Raw genomic sequence first — 22,430 nt, 5'->3', positions numbered from 1 at the left:
TTGACTACACTACATGAAACTAAAACATTACTAAAATAGATTTAAAGGTTATGATGTTCAATTTACCATTGGCAGCCTACTAGTTAATAAAAGTACTACTTCTGAATCATCTATTGCTATAACAACTGACACGCTGAAGTTATATGGATTCCATCAATACTCAGGACTTTTATGGTTTTCACTTATGCTGTGGCTTCATAAAATTCACTGTAGCCAGCAGGTAACAGAACTCAAGGGCATCTTCTAATTACATATCCTTACCACAAGGGCTAAAAAAGAATTGCTTTTAGCTGTAGTAACATCAGGGCTTATATCAGTGGTGGGCAACCTGCGGCCCACGGGTTGCATGTGGCCCATCAGGGTAATCCGCTAGCAGGCTGCCAGACTGTTTACATTTGCACGGCCGCCCACAGCTCCCAGTGGCCGCAGTTCACCGTTCCCGGCCAATGGGAGTTGCGGGAAGCAGAATCCAGCACGTCCCTGCGGCCTGCACCGCTTCCCACAGCTCCCATTGGCCGGGAACGGTGAACCGTGGCTATGGGAGCTGCGGGCGGCCATGCAAATGTAAACCAACTGTCTGGCGGCCCGCCAGCGGATTATCCTGACGGGCCGCATGCAGCCCATGGGCAGAAGGTTGCCCATCACTGGCTTATATCCTCTGTCGGATCAGCCACTGGAGGGCAAGGTGTCCATACACATTTCAGCAGGTCTAATATTTTATCCAGAAGACGGCAGTAGCATACACTGTGCGGAGTGTAGAGTTATACTGACTAACCTGATATCCTTGGGAAGTTCTGGCAGCTTCATGTTTTTTTTGATGGCATAGTGAGAGATTGCAAGGACAGCCATTCCCAGACATTCATTTTCAATTTCATGAACCTCCTGATCATTTTTTGGGTCTCGAACTGGTGCCAGGCACTTCACCAAATCATACTGTCCCTTAATGGGAAGCAAAGAGAACAAGTTGCTTTAAAAATGTTTGCAATAGTCTATCTTCTGTATACTAACAGGGTCAACAAAATCATAGCCCTACACAAGCAGCAGCAGAGCCTTCCAAAACAGGAAGGGCTGCCTTCTCCTGGATATAGACATATAAAATGGAACAAATAAAGATGCATCCAGGCCACCCTCACTCTACAAATCTTGTCTTTTAAAATCTTGAGACTAAGCAGCAACAACGGTGCCAAACAAAAAAGGTTTGTTTTTTTCCAATGGCAGTTTCTGTAGCACAGAAAGAGATCATACTTAGATGGTCACTAAAGCCCCAGTCCTCCACTGTGACACGTGCAGGTACACTTGTGTACCTGCAGAGCTCCAGTGACTTCAATGAGACTCACTGTGGTCACAGGGGATCACTTGTGCATCTCATTGCAAGACTGGGACCTACACTGGTGTACACATCCCACTCAAATCATTCCAAAGACCCCCACTCCTCAGTGTTGCCTAAAAAAATAACTGTAGAAAATAAACCTTTGTAGCACCATGTAGATATTTACCATCTAGTACAGAATAGCCATGATCTTATTTCATTAACTTTGTCCTTCCTCGCCTCATCACTCTGTTACTCCTTGAATCACATCTTAAAGATCAGATTGTAAATTCTTCAGGGCAGTGATATTTTTTCTCACTTATACTGGAGTTGGGATTTTTATACTCCACTTTTTAAAAAAATGGTAGTCCCCCAAAATACCATTTTGTTAACACTGTAACACTGTCTGCTAATGTTTTCCAGGGCGATGACCCATCCAAAAGTGTAATGCACATCCTTTTTTCCACAGTAACCAAATAAAGAGCTATTTAAATAAACCTGATTATAAAGGTTTTCAAGCAATAGTTACACAGACGATGCTACACTGTGACATATGTCTGATCATTTAATGAATAAAACATTGTGGGGTGATGCCCCTTAAAAAAATCTCTGCTCCATATATTTTATGCAGTTCTCTTGTTTCCTTCAAAAGTGATTTCTCAGATGTTCATGCAGCTGTAGTTTATGTTGTATTTTCTTTATTATGGTTTCACAGCTAAGCAACACACTATCACCCTAACAGCTCTCTTCAGATTTATCTTGCTTCTAAAAACAGACAGTCAGCTTTGAAAGTCACACTTCTGTCTGAAAATTTTGTAGCCACTATAGTTACAATTAACACCTAAGAGTACCATAAAGATGTTAACAATAAAATGTTCCTTATTTTTTTTTCCAGTTTGTTTACTTTGTGCATTTCATAGCACTCCACCAATTCAGTCTCTATGAATGGTCTATTTCCCTGTTTCCTCTGTATAGTCAATTTCTCCTACCAACATTATATTTTGTTTTCTGGCAGCAATGTATTAGGTACTGTAAGAAGACAGGATCCCTGCCTCAAAGTGCTTACACTCTTTAAAAATAAATACAAAAAAAAAAAAAACCAGAGACAGCAGATAGGGAAAAGTGAACTACAAATAAACAAATCCAGCTTGTGATTGAGTAATTTGTTATCAGGACTCTGCCAAAGGTTTTAACTCCATACAATTTTTTTTAGAAGTAAGATATGCAAGCTGTTCCAAATTACCCTGATGTTGTTATCTGTTGACTAGCAGAGGTTGCACTTTTAGACTGAGGAATAGCTTTACAAGAGAAAAGGTGGAAGCTCCATGGTTTTGGACATTTTAAAACCAGACTGGACAAAGCATCAGAAAATATACCATAAGATATAATCATACACGGATAAATGAGGTGGATCTCTCCCTTTAATTTCTATGGGAAGATTGTTCCTTAAAACATGAGAAAGGGACAGTTTTATGCAAGCACATATAAAGCATATAACCATTCCAACCACAGGAGAAATGGCTTAAGGGTTTTTTATACAATGTGCAAAGAGGTATTTTTATGTTTTATGTTTTTTTACCTGTGCAAAGAGGTATTCTAGCGAATTTGCATCAAGGATAGGGGTTCCGTCTGGCACTAGTTTCTTCTCATAGGAATTCTTTTGTTTCTTTGGAGATGTGTCAAGGATAGGAGTTCCATCTGGCAGTAATTTCTTCTCATAGAAATTCTTTGGTTTTTTCGGAGAATGCCTCCAGACTGAGGGCTCATTTTCACTTGTCCCATGCCAGTTCATAAAATAATACCTTGAGAAAAAGAGTGATGAACTTTAAAAACTGAGGGGAGCCTCAGTGTATTTTGGATACCTATTTTTAAACTGTTTAAAATAAAAGTCTAGCAATAAGTCAACATCTTTCATCCTTCTACTCTCAAGTAAAATATTACATTGGCCCAAAATCCTGGACCTGTGCCAAAACAGCATTCCAGGCTAAGGGACCAGTTGAAAAGTGATATTATTAAACTCTGATAGTTTCAACGTTCAAACAGCATATAGCATTCATGTTATGCTTTGGTAGGTAATACTGGCCATTAAAATCACAATAGCCTGAGTCACCATTCTCTCTCTTCCCTGTGCAGCCCACCATATAAACACACACCAATTTTAAAATGATTTTAGCTGCCACTATCTGAAGATTTGCTTGAACTAGGACCATTGTTGTATATCACATGATATCTTGGAATTTCTCATTTTTGGTGGTTCCAACCATTAAAGCTCCAACTCTTGGCATTCATGAAAATATGCTACTAAAAATCAGGCCAGAATTGAAGGGGTGAGACTAATCTGAATAATCCAGTTTTAAAGTGATACAATCAATTTACAAAACATATCTGAAACAAACTTCTTAGCCTGCTGGAATGTTACTAATGTTACCTTCAGGCTGGGATTTTCAAAGAAGCCAAAGAGAGTGAGATATTCAAATCCCACTGAAACTGAACGAGAGCTGGGTGCCTTAATGCTTCCCTCCATACCCTATCCCAACCTTAAGCTCCTTTAAAACCATCTCAGTTTAAATGATGCAAGGTGAAATCATTTTAAAAATCCATATTTACTTTTTCAGTTAAGTAAAACTTAGTTAAACCAGGTCTGGATCAACACATCCTTTGCCATAATTCTTACTTTGCTCATTAAATACTTACCACTTAAAAGAATATAACAAATTTAACCAAGTGCAAAGTTTTCAGAGTGCTCTGTAAGAATGTTAAATATTGAACATGTACAGATCCAGTCCTTATTCAACTGTTACTTCAACACTGTTTACTAATGACTCCCATTAATAGAGATCTGAAACGACAATTTCTAATGGGGTGAAAGTCAGTACTTACGCTGAATGCCATCTTGTTTGTTACACGGACTTCTGCAAACCCTTGACAACCTTTAGAATTTTAAACAGCATTTGTCTGTCTAAACCTGCATGACAAGTAACCTTAGAACGCTATTTTGTGGTTGAAATGAGGTAAGATTAGATATCTTAATGTACTTAAAGGTCAAGTGAACATGGAAAACTACAATAGCTACTGCACGTACCGAAGAGAAGGTCACATGCATAAAGCTACATTAAAATAAAGTTAAGGGTTTCGTTTGGTGGAAAAGGCCAGTGACATTCTCAGTAAATCAGGCAGTTGAACAAAACTAAAAACTTTTCACAAAAATACTCAAAAGGGAATTACTGTACCCTATTATGGATTATTAATTTACAATGTTCAAAATGTGCAAAGTGCCTTTGAGTGCAAAAAAAACAGAATGTGGCCCAATTAGTCCAATTTCAGACATAACACAACAAAGGAGTCAACAACAAAAATGAGAAAAGGGAAGGAAGGGCAGCAATAAGTTTACACAATTACTCAGCAAAGGCTTGTTAGCAGCAGGGTGGAGCAAAACAACTTACTTTTCATCACATACGTTAAAAATAATCTTCTGTGAATCATTTCTCATAGGCATCACAAATCAAGTGGGCATTGGGGGAAATTAGGTCCCAATTCTGCAATGAGCTCTGCTCAGATGTCTGTGTGTGTGAAGCTCAAAGCAGGATCAGGCCCTTAGTGATTAATGAAATTAATGACCTTTGACATTTCAGTGGGTGTTTCTATTAAAGATGGTTTTAATTATCTGCATCATACTCCAATAACTAAAAAGGAAGCAAATAAAGTATTGGTCAAATTTAAGGACAACTTGATACAGAGCTGAGACATTCTATATTGTGTTTTCGACTCTTCTTCCCCCTGGACCATCTAATGAACTCCTGAAAAAAGCCTGGTATGGTGTGAGGGAAATGGTAATGCGTGCACACACAGCCATAGTAGGAACTTCTATAATGAAGAATATAAAAAACTCAGTTTGGAACTTTTACATTCCAAACACAAGGCCCATGAGAGAGTTTTCTTATCCCTTAATATCAGGCAATTACTTTTTCTATACTTTTATTAAAAAAACACTGTTAATCATTGTTAATAACCCCATTATTTTTCTGGTGATTCCTGAAAATAACTGTGGATGAGGAGGGCTGTATTGGTATTCTAACGGAGGTCAGAATTTGGGCCTTTACATATAAAATGACTTTTGTATTTCAGCAGTGTCTAAAAGTTCTAACCAAGATCAGGCCCCATTATGATAGGCACTACAGAGAGAGAGTAAGAGAGAGTTCCAGCCCTGCAGAGTGTGCAATCTAAACAGACAAGGCAGACAAAGGGTAAGAGAAAGCAAAGATTACTATCCCCTTTTTACAGATAGAAACTCAGGCAGAGAGAGATATTGAGTGATTTGCCCAGGGTCACGCAGGAAACCTGTGGCAGAACTGCAAACTGGACCCAGAAGTCGAGTCCCAATTAAGTGCCTTAACAACAAGACTAACCTGCCTCTCATACAAAAAGCTCCAACCAGCTCTGTTCTTAGAAAAAGAAACAGGCTTATTTTTTAAACATATTGTACCTTTTTTTTCATGGAAAAAAAACACAATAAAAAGTATGATTTTAAAAAACAGCAGGTTCTATTTAATTACTGGAATAATTCAACTCTTTCTGTATCAGCTTGTGTGCCATTTAAACAGGATGCTACAAAATATTGTGGCTTCTTATGTTGTAGACTTAGGAAAGGGGTTCTTCAAAAAGTCTGTAGTAAAAAAGTCCTATTAAAATATAACCAGGTATAAATGAGATAGGGCTAAAGTGTAAGCAGCTGGTATGTATGTACGTGCTCTGAAGATTGACAGATTATATATGGGAAAAAAAATCACACCCACCAAAAGCCCAAATTAGCACCTTTCAACAGTGGCACAGAAACCTAAACACCTAAAGCATTTGGAATGACTGAGCCATGTACTTTCATCATATTTTTATATATATTATACACACAAAAATGATATTTAAAAAAAATCAAAGTCGCAAAGTTAAGCACTCAGAAATCAGGAAATGCCAGAATTAAAAGATACCAACCTTAATTCAGACTCCTTGTGTGATTCCGTTATGATACAGTCATTAATGATATCACACACTAGTTTCTTCAAAGGACTGACTTTGCAACCTGTCCTTTTAAATGCATTTGCATATGACTTTTCTAAGCTTTTTAAAAAGCAAATTAAAAACAGAAATTCCATAACATGGCATCATACTGCCCCCCCATATGGGTCATCAGCAGGGTCAGAACCTACAGAGAGCCCTCTGCCATTTAAGCTAACGGAGTAACTGATAGCAGCAGTGAGTTGTCATCCTCTATATGGCCCAGCCCTAGATGGGACAACATACACACTTTGCCATTGAGTTTCATAGATATTTGCTGACAGCTGACTCAGGAATTCTGGGTTCCATTCCAAGTTCTAAAGGGGAGGGTGTTCTAGTGGGCACAGGCTCTTCTGTCCAATCCCAACAAATTTGACCCATTCTGCCCCATCCCTTCCAACCAGTGCTAGTCCAGTCCTGTCTCTTCACCACCACCACTGGCTCCTTGTCCCAGTCCTATTCTCCTCACTTTGCCAGTCCCAGGTGCCTCTCCTCAGGCTTCTTATCCAAGTCCCAGTCACTCCCTACACCTGACTCCTCATCTGATCTCTCTTCCCCCACTCGAGCCTCTAAATCAACCCTCTCCCCCCTACCCAGGCCACGTTCCCAGTCTCCACTGGCTCTCAGTCCCAAACCTCTCACCAGACTCCTTGTCCAACCTCAGCATTCCCCCGGCTCCTAGTCCGAGTCTCTTTGCCTATCTCCATACCCCAACTCCTCAACAGATTTGTTTCCCCTCACCTCCTTCCCCCTCTCCTACTTGTTTATACACAATCTCTTTGCCCAGACAGTTGCAGTTTCCTCTCATAGTTCCCAGGCTCTTTGTCCCAATCTACTCCTATCCAGTCCAGCTCTTACCCCTCTGCATTCAAGTTCATGCAGCTTCCCCCTCCATACTACCTGCACCCAGCAGGGAGGTCACTGATAGCACAGAACACAGTCTCCATGTTCTTAGTTCCAGTGCCCAGGCTTGGACCCAACATGGCCTACAGCAGCTCAGAGCTGCAACTTTTAGGGAAAATCCTGCTCAGCCCTGGGCTAAAGCATGCCTAGTGTGGATGAAGTCTCTGCTGAGCATATGCAAACTGCAATTTCTTTTCAAAGACTTATAATTTGGGTAGAGTTTCACTGGGAAAATGTTGCCAGAATTTTTTAACATGGTCAAAATATATTTTCGTCTAGTTTTGTTCTCAGAAATGGCTGAACAATTTTGGCTGAAATTAAAAATCAGCCTGAGGTAGACACCTTGCATGGAAAATTTCAGCAAAAATGGTTAAAGTCTGGCAAAGTTACAAGCAACTGAAAACGAGGTCTTACAATGGGAACTACCAGGCAACTTTAATAATATATAACAGAAATAAGAAGTAATTCTGGGAATTGTCACCATTGACTCACCAAAGCAGAAACATACAAATATAATCTGATTATTTGGGGAATTATTTTTTATGGATTAGTAATATAGTCATGCAATGTGGTTAGTTAAAAACAATATTATGCTTTGAGTCAGTGGTTAAAATTCCTAGAATTGCAATTTTCTTATGTTATATAGAATATGATACAAATAAATATAAAATTAAGCTCTTCCTTTAAAAAGAAGAAACTACACATCAGAAATATTACAGAACACTATCAGGGGAAATTGCTCTGAGTTCCTATTGTACCGAGAAAACAACAAGGTTTTTCTGGTATGTGGTTGACCTGATTGACCTCTTGAAGCAAATAAGAGCAACTAATATTCTGTGAGACAGTTAGATTCCCAAGAGCTTCTGGCAGCAATTCAAGTCACTCAATTCCATTATCACCTGGTGTTAATCTACTGCATTTAATAACAACAGTTTAAACCTCAGATTAGTTTACATTAAGATATTAGCACTGCTTATAGAAAAGGCCTGTCAACAGAACAGACCAGATTATAGTAATCTTGTGTTTTTCTAACATACATACATATCACTAAAGTTATTCTCTGAAAAGCCAAGACCTATTTGTTCATTACAATCATTTCCCTGAATAACATACATTCCCTTTCCCTCAAACTTCTCCAATCAGAAAAGCAACTGTGACATGGTACAGATTTATTCAGGATTAGAATTCCTTAAACTTCAAAAAAAAACAAGGAGTCCTTGTGGCACCGTAGAGACTAACAAATTTATTTGGGAATAAGCGTTTGTGGGCTAGAACCCACTTCTTCATCAGATGCATGGAGTGGAAAATACAGTAAGCAGATATAAATACACAGCACATGTTAGTCTCTAAGGTGCCACAAGGACACCTGGTTGTTTTTACTGATACAGACTAACACAGCTACCCCACTTAAACTTCGAAGAGTCATACTGTCAAAGGGGCCTTATCCTGGCCTGCATTTACATTACCAGTGTGTGCACTTTTCTCCATGCAGGTGAAGTGGCCTGTGTGTGTAGATTTTTCTTGGAACAATGGAGGTTTGCACATGTAAGTTCTATCACCACTATGTGCATGTGACAATTCATGAAGCATAGGTGCAAATATTCAGATAAGTACTTAAATATGCAACATTGCACACAAACAAATTACAGCCAATTTTTTCCCCAGTCTCAAGATGAATCCAAAAGATTGTGGTTTTGATTTTAGTAAAATGACAAGTTAAACAGGAAATGTTGGTATATAAATGTATGTTCTTAAGAGATGTGCCTAGTGGAGCTAACAGGGACCCAACTAGTTGTGCTCTTGCCCTTGGAAAATGCCAGAATGACCAACAGTCTGGAAAAATTTATTCCTCAAGATAAAACTTGTTCTCTAGATTGTAATGAAGGTTCTTCATTTTCAGTTTTTATTTTAAGATTTCCCAGGAATTTATCAGGGTTTATTACAAATATTTAAAAACAGATAAAACTCAGTACAAAAATTAACTGCGCCGTTTTCTGGGGAAATATCACTCTTGTTTCCTGTTTTTTTTTTATGCAACTTTCCAAAAAACCCTTATGTTCTGTTGGATACAGTTTTGTTTTGTTTTTTTCAACTCATTTTAACAGGAAAAGGCATTAACTAACTTTAATTTGCTTTGAATGATAATAACTATTGTGCTATCATGTAAAGCCGGTAATGTGTATGTAGTAGGTATGAGACTGCCAACAACATGTACACCAGCGCTTGCGTCATTCCAGTACTTCTGACCCAGCTCCCCGCACTGGAAGGAGACACGGAGGCTCAGTACCCTGGTTTCCAAGCTGCCCTCTCTTCTTCTGGAGGGAGGAGCCAGGTCTGAGGAGTTCCAGCACTTACAAAATTCAAATTATATGTAAAAACAAAAATAATGACTTTCGTAACACCTAGGAACTTTTCTGCAAAAGCAGGTAAAAACTGAAATTGAAGGGCCTCACTTTCAGTGTACAGGATGTTGAATAGTAACTGTATTGGTACAAGAGGGGAAACAATTAACATGAAAACAACAGGGAAGAAAAATGAATGGGATCTGTACTAGAATTTCTACCAAATCCAAAGGGGAAGAAATCCTTCCCTAGGCTGCAAAGTGATGGTGAAACTGCTCCCCAGTAGCTCCTACAGCTGCATGCCATCTCCTCTAAGAGGAATGGTTGGGGTATCCATGGAGTCACACGTCCACCAGCCCCCATGTGCTGTGGCTCAGGAATTGCCAATAAAGTACAACCTGATGATGTGCAGATCCCTTGCACAGAGTTGTGTATTTTCCTTGTGCTCTCTCCCATCCCACCATGGAATTGCACCAGTTCCCCTGGGAGCTAAGAGTGGGTGTTCAAAAGCACTGGCATGACTTTGCTCCCATTTAAGTTGATGGGAATCCAATGGGAGCCAAGCTAAGCCAATGCTGAACAATTTTGAAACCCCTACCCTGTGTAGGGGGAGACACAGAATTTGGCCCTTAACTTTTCAGTGCCTCAGTTTCTCAGTGTATACAACAGGAATAACAACAGTATTTTCCTACCTCACAGGGATATTTTGTGAAGCAAAATTCATTAATAGTTGCACTTGGAACACCTCAGATGGAAAGTGCTACAGAAATACAGAATATTGCGATATGACCATGGTTCTCAGCTATTTGCACGGTGAATTTTCAGTTAGTCCAGTCACTTACAGCTTTGTGGTTTGGGGTTGTTTTAAGGTTATCTAGCAAATGCACACATTCTGGAGACCTTTTCAGCCTTTCCTGTTGTTAATCTCTCAACTTTGCTGGAAGGGTTTTTTGTTTTAAACTGAGTTCAGCTCTAAGTGTTACACTAGCCACACAATTCTTGGAAAAAAATGCACACTGGAATCTTGAAATAATCCATCGTTCATTTGTCCCAACATACCTCATGCGATAATGGAGCCGGAGTGCTGTCTTGTCATCTATTTTGAAGACATGGTTTGGTGCATACCAGAGTTTTTTACTCTCTTCAAATAGAGCAAAGAGATTGTGGCACAATGGAGATACAGCTATTAAAAAGAAAAAATAAATTAATGAATTCACAAACTGAAATCTGAACTGCACTTTCGACAGCTCGCAGGAGAGGGGGTGTACTACTAAAACTGTTCAAAATTCTGTAATTTGGTTCTTGGGTTTGTTTTGCTAAAACCAAAACATGCCCTTTCCTTCAGTTGAAGGGCAGGAAAGCAAGTGATGTCACTGTCCCATCTGAGTTTACTAATCCACCACAGGGTTTTCCAACAAAACACTACAGTTGACTTGCCGTTTCTATGTTGTTTGTTTTTAATGAAACAAAATACAACAAAAACAGGTTACAGTGTCTTCATAGGGATGAAGCCATCTAATTTCTCTGTTTTGGGTTTCCTTGTCAATAAAAGAAGAGAGCACTATCTGGCAGCATATACATCACAGGGGCCCTGTACACCAGGAAGGCATCTCTACTTGGGACAGCACCAAAGCTTGTGCTTAAGTGTTTCCTGAATCAGGGCCAAATCCTGAGCTTCTCGCTCAGTTTTTACTGAATCCATTCTCAAATAAATGCTTTCTTAATTCCAAAAATATTGAGGAAAATAAATGCTGACTACGCCAACTGTACAATTATATACTGTGGGGCAGGATACTCGCTGCTCTCTCATGTAATCCAGCAGCACTGAAGGCATATTGATGATATATCACCATATCACTCATTTACAACAGAGACTAGCTTCAGAGCCTTACTGAAAGGAATTAAAACAAATAGGACTTTTTGACCTATAAATCAGGTATCTCCTATGGGCCTAGCTAGCATAAAAGAAGGTGGAAGGAGGTTCCCTAAGGAAAACCTTACTCCCTCAAACACACTTTGACGATTTTGCAACTCTAACTAGATGCGGTTAGAAATTAGACATCAGAAGTTACTGGCAATGGACAGTGTGCGTGTTAGAATAAATACACAGAGAGGCATTTGACAGCTTTTAACCTATTAACATAAATAATAAATGGATTTAAGTATCTGCAGTAATTTATCATAAATGATTTTCATTAGCAGCCAACTTGAATATATATTTGATGAAGTTTGACCCTGAGATTTCCCTTACCCGCATCCTTAAGAAAGGGTAGAGTAACTGAGTGAAACAGAGGAGGAGGGCACTAGATGTCTGAACCCCAAAAATGGGGGGGTGGAACCTAACCTTTTTTTATTTTGAAGCTTCAGGGAAGTTGTGTACAGACTTAGTCATAAATAAGAGCCTGATTAAAGGGCCTGAATCTCCCCTCATATCAAAGTATGTCAGAAATAACTCAGCTGAAGACAGTGGAGTGTAAAACTGGTGTAGGCAAAAAGATAATCGGGCCCTAGTTACATAGGTCGCATTTCATATAAGCACTTTAACATGGGCTTAAATTTCTTTGACTTCAACGGCTTACTCATCTGTTTCAGTATTTTGATGAGCTGAGACCATAGTGGAAGACACTGATACACTTTTTGTTGCAAATGTCTATATAACTTGAATTGTGCTTAATTCTAATCTCACTTTACAGTACACTAGTATTGTACACTCTAATGACCATACACATGATGAGAGTGGGAAAAACAAGTAACACGATGAGATAAGTATCAGGGAGAGTAGGGAATGGTTATTTTGTCAGTTAGCCCAACTGCCATCTTCTGAATCTATGTGCTTTGGTACTACAGAAAGTGTTTCTCAACAGGTTTTCCAACTGGTATGTTACACTGAAAATAGCCTTGTTTAACTGTGTAATAGGATACCTCTTGAAAGACAGCCTAATCCTGTTCAGGTTAAAGTCAATGATAAATGAAGTGTCAGTACTGGAGTGGAGGGTCATGGCTTTTTGCCATTCCTCTAGGATCCTTGGATTCTAGGTAGACAACCAAGAGCTCTTCTGCAGAGGAAAGTCTCATTCTCCCTTCTCCCCATGAAATAATCAAAAAAGAATTCCACAAGAGGACCCTTAAAGTTTTCTAGCCCTGACCCTACCCCATGAGTATTTTTGCATGACCAGAGAGGGATGAATTTATTTATGATACATTTTGTCTTAGTAATTCAGAACATAGCTGAATACTGCAACACTCACAGCACTTCTGGGCAGCTTCAATGCACAGGTTTTCTGCTGTATATTCGCCACCGGTGTACCGAATGGGAGGCTTCTCTTGCAAATAGAATAATATTTCCAATCCTTGCTCTTGAGCTTCTGTGGTCACTTCGCTCTTTTTTGAGTTTCTCAGTTTTGCGCAGAAAGCCATGGCTTTGCAATCTTCTTTTACGTTTAGATACTGCATTCAGAGAGGAAACAAATTCACAGAAAAAACGTGATGACAAGTTTTCTATTTCACTCAGAGCTGAAGCCATATTCAGGTCTCAGGCTGGGGTGCTAAGATTGAAGTTTTTGTTCAGGCCCAATAAGTGAAAATTATTTCAGTAACCCTTCACTTAAGTAGGCTTCTGAATATAATTATGGTTTCTCAACCTTTTCAGTTTGGTGATCCCTTATTAAAATATAAGTAATAGTAAAGTAATGTATCAATGGCAACAATGCTCCTGCCCCACATGTCCACCTACATTGAAGTTTTGGCCACCACAAAGTTATTCTGGAAATTTTATTTTCTTTGCTTTAGAATTGTAATAAAATTCCCAATGTCTTGCAATACCCCCATTCCCAATTACTTTTAGTAACACCAACCTGGGATCACAACCTACCAGCTAAAAAATAATATAGATTAATTTTTAGTCAATTTCTTTAAGGCATCTACCTTGCTTTTTCAGCTGAATATGTTAAAAGCAGCTAGAGCAACTAAATGTTTGTAACACACTTTTCTTAGACTCGATGTGCCATACTAAAATAAACACTTGCTTTTTCCACCCCTCAAAATGTAACATTAGCACTAAACAGTTTTAATACAATGTCCTTAAAATTGGAATGTGCTACATATGCATATGACAAAATCAGAAATAGCACCTTGCATTACGAACACTGTTTGGAAGGAAACCACAATAGTAGAGTTAGACTAGAGGAGGTTTTGGAATTAATTGAGAAACTTAATAGTAACAAGTCACCGGGACCAGATAGCATTCACCCAAGAGTTCTGAAAGAACTCAAATGTGAAATTGCGGAACTATTAACTATGGTTTGTAACCTGTCCTTTAAATCAGCTTCTGTACCCAATGACTGGAAGATAGCTAATGTAACGCCAATATTTGAAAACGGCTCTAAAGGTGATCCCGGCAATTACAGACCGGTAAGGCTAACATCAGTACCAGGCAAATTAGTTGAAAAAATAGTAAAGAATAAAATTGTCAGACACATAGAAGAACATAAATTGTTGGGCAAAAGTCAACATGGTTTCTGTAAAGGGAGATCATGTCTTACTAATCTATTAGAGTTCTTTGAGGGGGTCAATAAACATATGGACAAGGGGGATCCAGTGGACATAATGTACTTAGATTTCCAGAAAGTCTTTGACAAGGTCCCTCACCAAAGGCTCTTATGTAAATTAAGTTGTCATGGGATAAGAGGGAAGATCCTTTCATGGATGGAGAACTGGTTAAAAGACAGGGAACAAAGGGTAGGAATAAATGGTAAATTTTCAGAATGGAGAGAGGTAACTAGTGGTGTTCCCCAAGGGTCAGTCCTAGGACCAATCCTATTCAAAAATGATCGGGAGAAGGGGTAAACAGTGAGGTGGAAAAGTTTGCAGATGATACTAAACTGCTCAAGATAGTTAAGATCAAAGCAGACTGTGAAGAACTTCAAAAAGATCTCACAAAATTAAGTGATTGGGCAACAAAATGGCAAATGAAATTTAATGTGGATAAATGTGAAGTAATGCACATTGGAAAAAATAACCCCAACTATACATACAATATGATGGGGGCTAATTTAGCTACAACGAATCAGGAGAAAGATCTTGGAGTCATCGTGGATAGTTCTCTGAAGATGTCCATGCAGTGTGCAGCGGCACTCAAAAAAGCAAACGGGATGTTAGGAATCATTAAAAAAGGGATAGAGAATAAGACAGAGAATATTTTATTGCCCTTCTATAAATTCATGGTACGCCCACATCTTGAATATTGCATACAGATGTGGTCCCCTCATCTCAAAAAAGATATACTGGCATTAGAAAAGGTTCAGAAAAGGGCAACTAAAATGATTAAGGGTTTGGAATGGGTCCCATATGAGGAGAGATTAAAGAGGCTAGGACTTTTCAGCTTGGAAAAGAGGAGACTAAGGGGGGATATGATAGAGGGTTATAAAATCATGTGTGGTCTGGAGAAAGTGAGTAAGGAAAAGTTATTTACTTGTTCCCATAATATAAGAACTAGGGGCCACCAAATGAAATTAATGGGCAGCAGGTTTAAAACAAATAAATGGAAGTTCTTCACACAGTCAACCTGTGGAACTCCTTGCCTCAGGAGGTTGTGAAGGCTAGGATGACAACAGGGTTTAAAAGAGAACTGGATAAATTCATGGAGGTTAAAACTCCATTAATGGCTATCAGCCAGGATGGGTAAGGAATAGTGTCCCTAGCCTCTGTTTGTCAGAGGGTGGAGAGGGACGGCAGGAGAGAGATCACTGATCATTACCTGTTAGGTTAGAATATCAGGATTGGAAGGTACCTTAGGAGGTCATCTAGTCCAACCCCCTGCTCAAAGCAGGACCAATCCCCAACTAAATCATCCCAGCCAGGGCTCAGTCAAGCTTGTCCTTAAAAATATCTAAGGAAGGAGATTCCACCACCTCCCTAGGTAACGCATTCCAGTGTTTCACCACCCTCCTAGTGAAAAAGTTTTTCCTAATATCCAACCTAAACCTCCCCCACTGCAACTTGAGACCATTACTCCTTGTTCTGTCATCAGCTACAACTGAGAACAGTCTAGATCCATCCACTTTGGAACCCCCTTTCAGGTACTTGAAAGCAGCTAACAAATCCCCCCTCATTCTTCTCTTCCGCAGACTAAACAATCCCAGTTCCCTCAGCCTCTCCTCATAAGTCATGTGTTCCAGTCCCCTAATCATTTTTGTTGCCCTCCGCTGGATGCTTTCCAATTTTTCCACATCCTTCTTGTAGTGTGGGGCCCAAAACTGGACACAGTACTCCAGATGAGGCCTCACCAATGTTGAATAGAGGGCAACGATCACGTCCCTTGATCTGCTGGCAATGCCCCTACGTATACATCCCAAAATGCCATTGGCCTTCTTGGCAACAAGGGCACACTGTTGACTCATATCCAGCTTCTCATCCACTGTAACCCTTAGGTCCTTTTCTGCAGAACTGCTGCCGAGCCATTAGGTCCCTAGTCTGTAGCGGTGCATGGGGTTCTTCCGTCCTAAGTGCAGGACTCTGCACTTGTCCTTGTTGAACCTCATCAGATTTCTTTTGGCCCAATCCTCTAATTTGTCTAGGGCCCTCTGTATCCTATCCCTACCCTCCAGCGTATCTACCTCTCCTCCCAGTTAATGTCATCTGCAAACTTGCTGAGGGTGCAATCCACACCATCCTCCAGATCATTTATGAAAATATTGAACAAAATCGGACCCAGGACCAACCCTTGGGGCACTCCACTTGATACCGGCTACCAACTAGACATGGAGCCATTGATCACTACCAGTTGAGCCTGACAATCTGGCCAGCTTTCTATCCACCTTATAGTCCATTCATCCAGCCCATACTTCTTTAACTTGCTGGCAAGAATACTGTGGGAGACCGTGTCAAAAGCTTTGCTAAAGTCAAGGAACAAAATGTCCACTGCTTTCCCCTCATTCACAGAGCCAGTTATCTCGTCATAGAAGGCAATTAGATTAATCAGGCATAACTTGCCCTTGGTGAATCCATGCTGACTGTTCCTGATCACTTTCCTCTCCTCTAAGTGCTTCAGAATTGATTCCTTGAGGACCTGCTCCATGATTTTTCCAGGGACTGAGGTGAGGCTGACTGGCCTGTAGTTCCCTGGATCCTCCTTCTTCCCTTTTTTAAAGATGGGCACTACATTAGCCTTTTTCCAGTCATCCGGGACTTCCCCGGATCGCCATGAGTTTTCAAAGGTAATGGCCAACGGCTCTGCAATCACATCTGCCAACTCCTTTAGCACTCTCGGATGCAGCGCATCCGGCCCCATGGACTTGTGCTCGTCCAGCTTTTCTAAATAGTCCCGAACCACTTCTTTCTCTACAGAGGGCTGGTCACCTCCTCCCCATGCTGTGCTGCCCAGAGCAGTAGTCTGGTAGCTGACCTTGTTCGTGAAGACAGAGGCAAAAAAAGCACTGAGTACATTAGCTTTTTCCACATCCTCTGTCACTAGGTTGCCTCTGTCACTAGGTTGCCCACACTTTCCTTGACTTTTTTCTTGTTGCTAACATACCTAACATACTCCGTCTGGGGCACCTGGCATTGGCCACTGTCGGTAAACAGGATACTGGGCTGGATGGACCTTTGGTCTGACCCAGTATGGCCATTCTTATGTTCTTATAACTGACAAAGAACCCAGGTTTTATTGTGGGGGGAGTTCTAAATGAAGTCTAATTCCATTATAAATGAAAGCCAAAAAATATAGCCTCCATAAGTATTTCATAAAAAAAACACACCTGCATTTATCTGAATGTCTGGTCTTCCAAAACAGTAGAATGGATTTTCTTCAAACTTTCCAGAAGCAATTCAACCCTGTCTGGGAACAAGGAGAAGAAATGTCAACTCAAAAGGGAGCTGTTTTGAGAAGTTTTATAAGCCACATAATATATGGACATTCAATCAACTGCATTAAGTGGGAATCTTTCCACTGACTTCAATGTGCTTTGCATCAGGCCTTTAGAATGAAAGTCCCATCTCAAATGTAACTACTAAAAAACAGCTAGGAGCATATCCAAGACATTTTGTGGACCTGGCGCTCCCATTCGAGCCCATGGGAGCTCTGGTTGCACTGACTAACCATTTACAAAACCAAAAACCAGGGGACACTGCCTCATCTCTTATTTATTATTTGTATTTTGGTAGCACCCAAAATGTTCTTGATGCTGTCCATTCTTCCTTTCTCTGAAGAGTCTAATATTCAAGCAGGATTTTCTCTTATGCTCCACCCTCCTTAGTGTATTTTTTAAGCCAGTCTCTTCTCTTTTTGATCTCTCCACAACAGATTTCAACTTTATCCTTATCTCTCTTCTTCTGTCTCTATTATCACTTTTCCTTCTTTAGGGTGTTCTGATTTCACTTCTTCTTGCTTTTTTTTAACCTTTCCCTCCAATCATAACCCTTCTCTCTTCTTCTTTCAACCTAGTACTGACATGAAAAAAATTGCAAAGGTTTCCCCACCCATTTTTCTCCCATTCCTCAAAATCTGCCTTTTTTCTCTCCCCCTTACCCTTTCAGTTCTTATCCTCTTCCCCAGTTTTCCCCATCTCCAGTCCCTACAGTTTTCCTCCCCCAGTTCTCCTTTCCTTTTCCTTCTTACCAAGTTATTCTCTTCAAGAAAAAAATCCTTCCCCAGTTCTCACTGGACTCCTATCACCCTTTCTTCCAGTTAGAATCTGTGATCCTCTCCCTCATTGTGAAGAGGTCTATAGATCATGGAGCTGTTCTTCAGAACACAATTCAGCTGTGCAGCACTTAAAACAGCAGAGAGGTGACTAACGTGTACTGAGAGAGAAGGGAAACCTGAATCATAGCAACCCCAGTGGGACAGGTGACTAAAGGCGGGATTCACAAGAGGGACACTGCTATGCTCAGCACTGCAGCACCTAACCTGTAGGCACTCTTGCTGCCTAGGAGAGTTCACAACCCCGAGTTAGGCATCCAGACTCCCTGTACAATGCATGGGAGAGTTAGGTGCCTGAGAAGGGGATTCACAAAAGCCAACATGCTGAGCAGGGAGCTGCCTAAAATAGCCAATAGAAAATGCAGAGGAGAAGGACTTTTAGATGCCTAGCTCCACCCGAGATTCACAATGATGAACCATCTCCTGGAGTTAGGTACTTAAATCAGGTCAACACTTTTTCAAGAAACACCAAGGAAGCAGAGGTTCCCCCCTGCCCCATAACCTTTAGCCCAGTCGTTAGAAAACTTACCCAGGAGGTGGGAGACCCAGATTCAAACCTCCTCCCTGCCGGCTGGGGACCAGGGATTTGAACTTGGGTCTCCCACCTCTTGGGTGAGTACTCTCTAACCACTAGACTAGAGTATAAGGGGGGGCACCACCACACCACACCTCCTGCTCCCCCTCACTTGTGCAAGCTTTGATGGAAGGGGACATTAGACATGTTCTGAGACTATGTACTGGATCAGGCCCAGCAGTGAAGACAGGTGTTCCCCCACCTAATCTGCCACTCCCATGATTAAGATGTCAAGCTCCTGGACAGTAACAGGACTTAGGCAGATGCATAAATGTACAGTTGCTGAAATTTAGGCATCTTGGGGACTTTAACAGCAGAAACTTAGATGCCTAGTGAATTTATGGACTTACAAGGTTAGGTGGCAACTGAGCGGGGGCTTTGTGAATGCCAGTGGTGCCTAAATGCTGGATCTAGACACCTAAATTCCCCTTGTGAATCCCACCCTAAACGCCTCAGACTTTGCCAGCCAGAACTCCTGGGACTGTCCCTGTAAACTGGGATGTCCAGTCAATCTTGGCACAAGGCATGTAGGACTGGAACCCTAAGGTAGATGCAATTTCTAGCAAGCAAAAATAAAAATGGCAAATCCTCAAGTGGACTGTGCAAAATACAGGAAATTACTCAAGTGAGTGAACATCAAATGCAGGGATTATATTTATTTCTGAGGAATTTCATTCAGCAAGGAACTGAGCCAATGATTTATGTGGCCTGAATCAGTAGGGCTGCTCTGAATTGAAGGAGAACTTGTTTAATTTATAAGAATTATATAAGCAACAGTGTGGTCGCATGTATTTCCCCGGCTATTCTTCCCTGTGGCAATCTCCAAAGGCAACATCAGCGTTTTGGGGATGGCCTACAAAATAACTCCCATCCTCAAGGTAACAGACTTCTGTTCACCATATCACACCACTATCCATGGTGCGGGCCATGAGCAGATCCTTCCACTTGTGTCCGGCATTTCCTCTAAACACACACTTGAGCTAAAAGATCATTCTTTTTGCTGCAGCAGTATTAGAGCTCAAACCTATACCTATACCAATCCACAGACTTTAATGTAGCTTGGTATCCCTTACAGCTTAGTTCTGACACACACCTGAGCATGTCGGACATTCTATCTAGTGTATCTTCCCTTTGTGTTTGGAAGTGGCTAGCAAATTTTGAATACTACCAAACATAAATATACAAAATGGCAATGTAGCAGACGTTAGCAAGTAAATCACACGCACTTTCCATTCACAAACCTTGTTAATTCCTAATTAGAGTTTCCAGACACATCCCTGACTAATAACAAGGTTTTGAGAAGGGAAAATAAAGGAGAAGATTACTAGGATATGCAAAGAAGCCAATAATTATTTCTGCACAGAAAGATAGAATTTAAATGCAAGGATTTTAATATGGCAACTTACCTAATGATAAAGACACTCTTTATGATAAGAGTCCTTCATAACCAGAACATACTCTATTTTAATATGTTTGTGAAGCCATAAAATTAAAAATTCTGACAAGCACATATATAATCAAGCATAAAAATTATACCGCAGCTTTAAAATGTGAAAGGAAAATAAAAAGCCTACCCTGGCTTCTTGTAAATCTCATAATAAGTCAGACCTATTGCTTTTCAACACACTGCTCTTTTGCTACACTTAACTCATAACTCGTTTCCAATTATAGTAACAATTCCAGGAATACCAAAGAACAGTAAGTGCTCTTTCATTTACAATAAATTTCTGGGGACAATCCATGTCTGCTCAATAACTTAGCATTTATTACATAGTCTTCTTGATATTATTGCATTCAGTACCAAAATTCAATGTCTTGAAAGAAAAATGGAATAAAATCACTTAAAATCCACACTCTACATTTCAAGCTTCTTTCGTACGCCTTCATTAAGAATATTGATGGTCATTGCTATAACAATTGTGTTATGTACACCAATACAATGAAAGAATTAAAACACTTTTGGGGTACATTTCAGATTAACTAAATGCCTCCCCACCACATGAAAGATAAAGATGCCAGCCCTAACAGACAATGCTGGATCACCGGGGGTAGGGCTGGAGGTCCAATGCTTTCTCCAGCCAACAGCACACATGTTTTGTTAAGAGTAGCCCAGTAATGATGACTCTATATGCTGGTAGTGGCAGCCCTTTTCTACTCCACCTCCTGCTACCTTACAGCTGTGTACATGTGACTGTTCCAGTACACCACAATTGGTAGAGTTCTGATTCGGTGAAGACCAAGGTTTAGTTGCCGCTACTCCATCTCACTTTCACTATAGGATGCTACAGTCTTGACTGAGGAAGAACTTTCACTATAATCCTTTGACTGGAGGAGGGGATTCTGTGCCAAAAATTAAAAATTCTGCATCAAAAAAATAAAAATTCTGTGCACAATATTTTAAAATTCTGCAAAATTCTGCAAATTTTATCTGTCAAATAAATGTGGAAGCTCCAGGTTGGCAGGCCACTGGCTGCACAGAGGTAGGAGATCACTGTGTAGCTCCTCCCAGGACATGGACTCAGCAGTGAGGCTGCACCCAACCCTGACACAGTGCAAGGACAGGCCTGCCCCAGAAACACCCCAGGGCCCAGCCCCTCTGTGCCAGGTGCACCAGGTGTGGACAGGCAGGCTCAGCACAGCAGGATCTGAGTGTGGAGGGGCTTAGTGTGGGTGGATCCACGTGTGGGTTGAGAGGGTTAGGTGTGGGGGGGATCTGGATGCACGGGGGCTTGTTGGGGGGTTCTGGGTGCAACAGTAATGGGATTCTGCAGCGGAGTCCAGGTGAAGGTGGTTGGGGCTCAGCGGGGGGGGGGGGGTCTGGGTGTGGGGGGGGTTAGAGCTCGGCGGGGGATAGGAGTGAGGATCTGGGTGTGGGTGGCTTGTCGGGATGGTCCAGGTGCCGAGGGAGTGGGGCTCATCAAGGGAAGGGGGGTTCTGAGTGCAGGGAGGCGAGGTGAGGTGGAAGGGTCTGGGTATGAGGGGGTCTGAACGCACAGGGGTTGAGAGGATGGGTGAAGCAATGGATGTAAGAAGTGGGGGTGGGGGAGGAGTTTGCAGAGCTTCTTCCAGCTGGGGGAGAAAACTGGGGATGGGTCTGACCTGGCCGCAGATGCCATGCAAGGAAAGAGGAAGTCCTGTCCTCCCCAGTCCAGCTAGGACTAGTAGCTGAGCCTGGTGCAAGGTAGGAGCCACCAGCTGGATCTTCCCCAGCCCTGCCTCCTTCCCCACAGTGATTTACCTCTCTGCTGGCTGTCCTGGGCACCTGAAACATACTGCTGAAAAGGTTCACATGACCACTCTTGTGGCTTCTCTTTGCTTCCCCGTCAGACAGCCATTCTTCTGCGGGGAAGCAAAGAAATCTGGGGAGGACATAAACTCTGTGCATGCCCAGTGGCGCAGAATTCCCCCAGGAGTATAGAACTATCATAGACCAGGACCCCATTGTGCTAGGTGCTGTACAAACAAAACAAAAAGACAGCTCCTGCCCCAAAGAGCTTACAGTTTAAGTTTCTGTACAATAATAATTGTGTACAGAAATGTGCATATATACTATGT

The 22,430-nt window shown here is 41.1% G+C and overlaps 1 protein-coding gene across 4 annotated transcripts in view; it reads right to left on the bottom strand.

Annotated features, from left to right (window-relative positions):
• The window catches only part of JAK1 (Janus kinase 1), a 102,380-nt gene that overhangs the window by 26,849 nt on the left and 53,101 nt on the right, over nucleotides 1-22,430 (bottom strand). Inside the window, exons 2-6 of one of the 4 annotated variants that reach the window (XM_073357433.2) lie at nucleotides 17,358-17,437; nucleotides 12,852-13,050; nucleotides 10,663-10,786; nucleotides 2,889-3,111; nucleotides 776-939 (exon numbers count right to left, since the gene is read on the bottom strand). In XM_073357433.2, the coding sequence (XP_073213534.1) occupies nucleotides 776-939; nucleotides 2,889-3,111; nucleotides 10,663-10,786; nucleotides 12,852-13,050; nucleotides 17,358-17,363 (716 nt within the window). In that variant the 5' untranslated portion in view covers nucleotides 17,364-17,437. Of the gene's footprint in view, nucleotides 1-775; nucleotides 940-2,888; nucleotides 3,112-10,662; nucleotides 10,787-12,851; nucleotides 13,057-17,357; nucleotides 17,438-22,430 lie in introns of those variants that run through there. The other 3 variants (XM_073357434.2, XM_073357437.2, XM_073357436.2) reach the window with 3 other exon arrangements.

Source organism: Lepidochelys kempii, chromosome 8 (genome assembly GCF_965140285.1).
Source record: "Lepidochelys kempii isolate rLepKem1 chromosome 8, rLepKem1.hap1, whole genome shotgun sequence".
In the NCBI taxonomy this organism is placed as follows: Eukaryota; Metazoa; Chordata; order Testudines; family Cheloniidae; genus Lepidochelys; species Lepidochelys kempii.
Note: the sequence above shows the minus strand (reverse complement) of the source record. Positions and strands in the feature narration are given on the sequence as shown.